This window comes from Panthera pardus, unplaced genomic scaffold, assembly GCF_024362965.1.
Source record: "Panthera pardus isolate Hobbes unplaced genomic scaffold, ASM2436296v1 HiC_scaffold_2, whole genome shotgun sequence".
Classification (NCBI taxonomy): domain Eukaryota; kingdom Metazoa; phylum Chordata; class Mammalia; order Carnivora; family Felidae; genus Panthera; species Panthera pardus.
Genome location: NW_026526765.1, coordinates 126,252,328 through 126,260,566, shown reverse-complemented (window position 1 = coordinate 126,260,566; position 8,239 = coordinate 126,252,328). Strand labels below are relative to the sequence as shown.

General features: G+C 54.0%; 1 protein-coding gene across 1 annotated transcript in view; it reads left to right on the top strand.

The window, feature by feature from the left end:
- Window positions 1–671: 671 nt before the first annotated feature.
- The window catches only part of TGFBI (transforming growth factor beta induced), a 32,834-nt gene continuing 25,266 nt past the window's right edge, over window positions 672–8,239 (top strand). Inside the window, exons 1-2 of the mRNA XM_019421935.2 lie at window positions 672–930; window positions 5,807–5,905. Of these exons, the coding sequence (XP_019277480.1) occupies window positions 797–930; window positions 5,807–5,905 (233 nt within the window). The 5' untranslated portion in view covers window positions 672–796. The remainder of the gene's footprint in view (window positions 931–5,806; window positions 5,906–8,239) is intronic.

The window sequence follows — 8,239 nt, the reverse complement described above, 5'->3', positions numbered from 1 at the left end:
TTTGCTAGCATGCCTCTGTCTCCCCAGGGCTACCGGTGCCAGGTAACTGGTGGGTGATTAATAGGTGTTTGGATGGATACTTAGCTCCCTCCCATGTGACTGTCTGCTTAGGCACTCTGCGCTGCTCCGGGCCAGGAATCTTGCCCCTTCTTCCATCTCTTCACAGCATCCATCTGGCGCGTGGTGCTGCAGAGACGTTTACTTAAAGAGAATGAGTGTGTACCAAGGCAAGGGACCCCACCCTTCTCCAGGGTTTCCAAGGGTAGCTTAGCGTCTAACAAAACCTGCCCCATGTATTTTTAGCTTCTGGCAGGCATAAGGTTTACTCCTTATCTGTCTGCCAGTTAGCAAGCCCTGGGGTGAGTGCTCTTCCCGAAATGCAGAGGCCGAGTGTGATGGGAGTGCGGTGGGCATCAGCGGTGCCCGTCAGTCACCCCTCTCCCCCAGAGTTTTGTAGCCTCAGACCAGGGAGGGACCTCGGAGCTGGGCAAGCTGCGGGCCTGGAGGACAGAGACGTGTGAGGAACCCAGCACACCACCGCCCCGCCCGCCACGCTGTCCCCGCTGCCAGCCCCCCACACCCGCTGCGCTGCCGGATGACCCGTGGCCCCGGGGAGGGCGCAGCGGGGAGCGCGGGCCTGGGGCTGCGGGGGTGCCGCGCAGCGGGGGCGGCGGGTCGGAGGCGGGGGCGCCCGGCTTCCCCGCCCCTCGCGGCCGCTCCCTCCCGCTCGCCGCCTACTTAACCTGGCCCGCGGCGGCGGCGCTCTCACTTCCCGAGGTCCGCGTCCTCTCGCTCCATGGCGCTCCTCCTGCGGCTGCTGCCCCTCGCCCTGGCGCTGGCCCTGGGCCCCGCCGCCACCCTGGCGGGCCCCGCCAAGTCGCCCTACCAGCTGGTGCTGCAGCACAGCCGGCTCCGGGGCCGCCAACACGGGTAAGCCGGCCGCCGCGCCGGGGGTGGCCGCGGGACGGGCCGGGGGCGCAGGGGACAGAGCGCAAAAACGCCGAGCAGGCAGCACGGGGAGGCCGGAGGGACCGGCCCTGCACCGGGTGCGAGAAGGAGGTGGGGGACCTGGAGGGCAAGCCCGTGGCACGGGCTTCGTAGAGGAAGGGGTGGGAGAACTGAGCGGCAACACCGGCCCTCGGGACAAGAGCACCGGACGACCGAGGCTTTCAGCTTCCTCTCCCAGGGGTAGGAAGGGGGAGTTGGCGGCCGTGCCCAGAATAACCGTGGAAAGGTGGCCAGGGCAGAGAGGAAGCCCACCCGGCAGGGTACATGGTCCAGTGCAGCCAGGGCCTTGTCCGGAAAGCGCCTACAGATGTGGCACTGGAGCCGCACAAGGTGGCACCGTCCAAAGCCCATGGGCTCCTGTTCACCTGGTCAGGCTCCGCGCCCACCACCTGGCTCCAGGCAGTGCTCACCAGGCACCCCAGGGGCCGAGCGGCACCTCCTCCCCTGCCAGATGAAGAGCAGAATTCCGTGGGCCTCACCCACGCTGTGTAGACTGGGAAACTGAGTCCAGAGAGGACACATCCCTTTTCTCTAGTCCTGCACTGGAGCCAACACTGGAATCTGCCTTAAAACACTAACTGGGATCATAAATGTGGCACATGATCTCACAGCTATTCCTTTGAGACACTGACACTGATGTGTTGGCTGAAGGAGGCAAACCCAGGCAGAGGGTCTGACCTGGTAAAGACACCAGCCCAGACCCAGGCAGGGACAGGTGATATTTCTACATCCCAGACTAGACCATCCCGCTTCACACTCACCCGGGCTTTGCCATAGCTTCCAGCCCGTCCCGTTGCACCAACTCTTTTTTCACAAGTAAGTAAAACCATACGTGGATAGAGTCATGCCACTGGGTCTGGCATTTGAACCCAGGTGGTGCCCAGGCTGCCACATGACTGGGCAGACCTATACTCAGGTCAAAACTCACTGTTGGGGTTGACTACAGGTGACTTCAGAGGCCTCACCATGCCTTGGCTCTCCACCCTTAGGAGTGCTCCAGGGGTGGGTGCCGGCTGCCCCCCACAGAGAGCAGTTGTCCTAGTTCCCTCTGCCTTGGGCTTACCTGGCCTTTCAGGTGCCCAGGGCTGCGGGGAGGGGGATTTCTGCAGACTGGCAGAGTGAGCTGTGGCCTCAGTGCCCTCCTGGAAAGAGTAGAGCACAGGAGAATGTCTTGGGGTCTTTAGGGAAGGGGGAGAATCACCTTCGACTGTGGCTGTGTGTACAGAAGGGTGAGGGGGGCAGCTCAAAAAGTTGAGGGGGATCATAAGAGACGTAAAAGTCAAAATGTGTGCGACTGGCATCTTCATTGTCTCTGCCCAGCTCACCTTTCCCCTCTTGCCTTTCTTGCCAAAGAAGCATGTTCTGTTTGGGTGCCGCAGTCTGCCTGGGAGGTTTCTGTTCCTTCTGTATGTTAGCCACTAAGTCAGGAGAAGGTCCCGATAGCATGCCGAGCAGTGCTGTCCCCCGGAGTGGGATCTCCATGCACACCACAGTGAGGCTTCCCCAAAGGTGTTGTCAGGGCTCCACCAAGAGTCATCTCGATAGAGAAGCTCCTTCCCTTCAGAGCTCAGAAGAGACAATGACCAACTGAAAAATAGGACTTTTTTTTTTTCTTAAGGTGAGTGCTCTTTGTTATGGATTTCAGATATTAGCTCAACTGCCTCTGCACCCCTCTTCCCCATGCCCCTGCAGGCCAATCCTGTTGTTTTGCTTCTTGGGGGGTGCAAAGGAAGGCCTCTAGGAAGGCCTATAGAGATCTGGGATGGGCAGAATGGTCTGGGAAGTCACACACACACACCCTTCCCAGTGAAGTGTGGGTGTGCAGGCAGGTGAACTGTGACCAAACGCTTGCAGGCACAGTTGCATTTACTGTGATCTAACTGTCCCTGAAAATTCCGAGGGACTGCCTGGCCTTGCACATAGGTGTGGCACCCTGTGCAAAATGGGTAACCTTGTTCAAGCCCCAACCCTTCATTCAAAGTGAGAAGTGGCAGAGAGGGAAGAAAAATCTGCTCTTTTCAGGCAATGCGGCATGCTCCAAGACATGAAGGAGAACTAGGAAGTGTGCCTTGCCCACGGACAGCGTTTTATCACCCCACACTCCCATCTCCACCACAGCGCAGATCTGTCATTCGTGTTCCCATCTTACAGGTGGGGAAACTGCAGCTTAGTGGGTTGGAGTGACTTAGTCCCAACACGGGAAGCTGTTCGGAGAGTAGAGATTGTGATGTGATCTCTTGACTCCCAGCTGCATCCATGTTGCTACAGGGAGGGGAAAAGAAATACGGACAGAGAAGTAGAAACGCATTTGCACTTCTGACTCCCAACATCCAAAACTGGACTGGATTTCCTGAAGCATTTGAGTTTCTTTTTTTTTTTTTTTAATGTTTATTTTTGAGAGACAGAGCAGGAGTGGGGGAGGGGCAGAGAGCGAGAGGGAGACACCGAATCTGAAGCAGGCTTCAGGCTCCGAGCTGTCAGCACAGAGCCCGATGTGGGGCTCGAACTCACACCAGGAGATCGTGACATAAGCTGAAGTCGGACGCTTAACCGACTGAGCCACCCAGGTGCCCCAAGAAGCACTTGATTTTCAAATCCGAGTTGAACAGCAGAACTGTTGTGCTGGAGGCAGAGGGCCCAGAAATGGCTAGGTCATTTCTATTAAACTTCAGCCTAGATTTCCTGTGTATACAGCCCACCCCTCCCCCCACTGCTGTGAGTGGGAGCCACCCCCAGCCTCTGCTCCTGTCTCAAAGGGGCCGCAGCAGTGGAAACTCACTCCACAGAGGAATGTCAGAGCCACATCCACAAGAGACTCACTGAAGATTCGCCAGCCGCCTACGGAAAGTTGCAGGGAATTCATCGACAGTAATTGTTTCCTGCTTGGGCAGATAGAAGAACTTCTGAGGTTGTACAGCAATAAACAGTACCTAGGGCTGGAGTGTGGCCAGTGGGGACTCTCCAGGGGTTATTTGGGGACGGCTGTAACCTGTGAATCCCAGGCGGCAAACAGAGGAGCAAGGTGGCTTCGGTTAGAATCCTCTGGGCATCTGGTCAGACCCAGCTAGGACTAAGGGGACACGGGCTTACCTCCCTGCCAGCCTGTGATTTGCCACCCCCCCCGACTTCCCTTGCCCTCCGCTTCTTATGCCGACTCACGAATATTTAGTGTGCCTCCTTGGCCTGTGCACCTTTGCCTCCTAAGCCACAAACTGGACAAAGAAGTGACCTCCATATGGTAGAAGAGAGAGGGCAGAGAAGCAAAAGGTCAGTGCGCCCTCCTACCTAATAACCCGATTCTGACTTTTTGAGAGCTGACCACGTTCCTGCAGCTGATATGATGGGGATGGTAGGTGTAGCTGTTGCTGCAGTACCCATGGCTTCCTGGCAGCAAGTGATGATTGCTAAGCACGTTTTTAAAGTAACAGAGGAGGTGATATATAAAAATGACACCTGAATCTCTCAGGACACAGAGGTTTTGTGGAAGCCCTCAGTCTCTTCGCTTTGTTTTCCTCCGACTTGTGGTTCAGCCGAGGAACTTCCTGCCTCAGGTCAGGAAGACCCCCTCCCAATTGTCTCCCGCTACACAGCTAACTCCTTTCCCCCGGGGCTCCTAATGAAGATCCTGCCACTGCGTGGCCTGAGCATGGTTTGGGTCATGACTCCATACATTGGTTAAAAGACACACCAACAAACCACCCCCCCCCCACCAGCTCTGGGAAGGGGGGCTTCTCAAGAGAACCCTGGGCATTGCACTGAGCTTTTCCAGCGTTCCCGAGAACTCCTCCGAGTGGGTGGTCCCAGCAACAGTATCTTCAGCAAGGTCATTTCCAAGCTCTTTCTTCACCCTGACCCAGTGCTGGGCCCCATGTAGAACGTAAAAGCGAGAACAAGGCAGCGCACCTACCCTCAAGGGTCTTTGGGGGGGTAATTGGAGAGAAGAAAGATATGTACTCTGATCAGTTTTGGATTCTGTTTGGTACCAAGCATCAAACAAGGGTCGTATTTTGGGGTAGATTTGCACAGGAGAGGGTCGCCTGGGACACTGGAGGGAGGCTTTCTGGGGACAGTGGACTCAGGCAGGGGTCTAACTAGTGAATGGCTGAGAGTCCATTGGGAGAGTGTCGCCTACCAAGGTCCTCACCTCAGCCAACATAGTAGTATTCAGAGCCAGGCTCCTGGCTTAGGGATGTGGAGCGTGTCTGTGTGGAGCTGCCTAGGAGGTGCTGGGCTCAGACTTGGGCCTCCTCTCATGACAGAGGGGCTGGCTATGTGCACTGGGATGCCCAGTTAGAGCCTGTGGACATTTTGGCTCAGAGGGGTTTGGGGGTGCAGAGAAGGGCCGGGGGCTTCTCTCAAAGCTGCCTGGCTTCACAAACGTACTACATAGCTAGCTTTCTCAATCTGTAATCTGATCTAAAAATGTTAAGATGCTTTTATTTACACGGACCCACTACCTATGTCAAAGAAGGATACTTCCATGAAATTATGTCAGTGTGGGAGATACACTTTGACAGGGTTTAATTTGGTAAGAAACTTGCAGGGGAGCTTGAAATCAAGGGAGAGAGTATCTGCCCCCGAGCCACCCCGCAGGTCCCAACACTGACATGACTGTGCCTTCTCCATATCTAGAACATTCTAATGACCCATTCTAATACATTCCCATGACAATTCTAGAACATTCTAACGACCCATTCTAGAACATTCTAACGACCCTGGAAGAACCACATGGCGGGAAGGACATGGTAGTCGGGTAGAGGTGCCGACCGTCCTGCTGACACCACTGCTTTTATTTCAGCCCCAACGTGTGTGCTGTGCAGAAGCTCATCGGCACCAACAAGAAGTACTTCACCAACTGCAAGCAGTGGTACCAGAGGAAGATCTGTGGCAAATCAACGTGAGTATCTGTAAGCACTCGAGACTGCCAGCCACCTCAGAGGGCACACTGCACGTAAGCCAGTTGCAGGGCCCCTGGGCCAGGGCCGGCCTTCTGAAAGGTTAGGCTGCCTAAGGAGTCAAGCAGATGCGTGTGCAAACGTGTCACACAGCTGTGTCCTGGGGAGGGGCGCTTTTAGGAGGCTGGCCAACTTTTTTTTTTTTTTAATTCTTTTTTTTAATCTTTATTTTTGAGAGAGAGAGGGAAAATGACAGTGCAAGCAGGGGAGGAACAGAGAGAGAGAGGGAAACCCAGAATCCAAAGCAGGCTCCAGGCTCTGAGCTGTCAGCACAGTGCCCGACGCGGGACTCGAACCCACGAACAGCGAGTTTGTGACCTGAGCTGAAGTCGGATGCTTAGCCGACTGAGCCACGCAGGTGACCCAGGAGGCTGGCCAACTTTGGTTTGCGTTTTTAAGGCTCCTGACAAGACTTGGATACATTCTTCAGGGCTGCTGTGGGATTATAAGCAGCGTGAACCATGGTGTGTGTGTGCATGTATGTGTGGGCATGCTTCTCAATACTCACCAAGTGGTACAGAGTCAGTAGAGATGCCACTGGCCTGTGACTCTAGGAAAGAGAGCCCACTGGTGAACTTACACAGCACTCCTGCTCTGCAGTCATAAGGTAAACACCCCCAAAAGACTGGATGCCTAGAAACATGCATGTTATGAGGCAGCAAACGTGTTAAAAACATAGGCTCAGGCTCCCTTGCTTCAGATGCTGGCTGTGCCACTTAGTTGGGCAGGCAGCTTCACCATTGGAACCCTCAGTTGCCTCATCTGTCAAATGGGAACAACAAAGGACTGCCTTACAGGGTCATCATGAGGATCGAATGAAGGAATGCATTTAAGGCTGAATAAGGTGCCTTGCATATAGTAAATGCTCAGTAAATGCTACCTGCTGTTATTTGCAGATCTAGGCCATGCAGACAGTGGTGAGAGTGCCAATGGGGTGTGGACCAGTGTGGTTACAACAGGGCTTTTCAGTGCCTCTGTCAGCATCCAGGGAGGTGGCATTCACCCCAGTTGTGCTGCCTGGTGGAAACAGGGTGGCATGCATGTCCTAACAGAATTCCTAGGAGGCTTAATCTGTTTTGGCACCAACAGTCAACCGATCTCAAAGCTGGCTCTCTGCTACAGACAGGAAGAAGTGCTATGAGAAACCTCCTGGGCCACTTTTGAGGGACTGACCTTCCTCTTGTCTGCATACTAGGAGGATTAAGAGCTTCTAAGCCACTCTCTTGAACTCTTTCCCATGTTAGGGAATTTTAAATGTATTGCTTGCGACATTGCTTTTGAGTAGACGTCTCCTTCGGCTTCATAACCTGTGAAAGAAGGGAAAATGCTCTTTCCTGAAAATGTACATAGAAAAGAAATATCCCAGCCTGTGACCCTGACTGCTTTAGGCAATTATCAATCCTGGTATGAATCAGGAGAAATTAGGGCTCATGGCAGAGCAGGGGAGAGACCGGCAGCTCCCTGGGAGCTTGTCAAGGGCAGATCCATGACAGCTGGCTCTCGCTTGACCACACCCAGCCTCAAAGGTAAGGGCTGAGTGAACTAAGAGGACGTACCTTCTGGGTTCAGTTGAGTAAACACCCAGCAGTGTTTGCTGCCGTGGACAAAAAGAGATTAATGCAAATTCTATACCATACATCCTTCCATGGTGTCCTTCCACGGTGTTTGTTACACAAACAACAAGAAAGTCTTTAGTACTGTTTGATTTTTCCCATGTGTGTGTATTATCTACTCGATGTAACAGTGAATTAATTACTTAATTAAGCATAGAGGTAGGCCGCACATAATTGCTTCTTGGAAGGTGACCAAAGACCTGTACCAAGCAAATAGCCCTTCTACATCTCGGAGCCCTGGGTTTCAAGAGTTGCACATTTTTGTTAGTGCTGGTTTCCCTAAAGATGAGAGCCACCTGTAATGTCAAGTTGGCCTCGGAGTGGTGTTGGCTGTGGTATTTTGTTCAGCCTTGTGTAGAAGCATTTGCCTGACCAGTTAACCGTAGCTGGGTAACGTTCCTCAGCAGTTCCCGGCTGATACCCCTGTCAACGATGAGTCATAACCTTGGCTTATTGGCTGTCAGTACCTACACCCTTCTCATCTATGTAACAGGACAGGGCATAGGCCGCATAACTGTGTGTTGGCAAATGTTCTCGATGGCCCATTCTTCCCTCGGGGAAGGTCTGGCTTTAAGGAGGTGGTGATGTGGTAGCACAGCAACCTTACGCCAGTGAGCATAGGGGAAGCCTGGGGTAGATAGGGAATGGGCGGCTAGGCTGTGG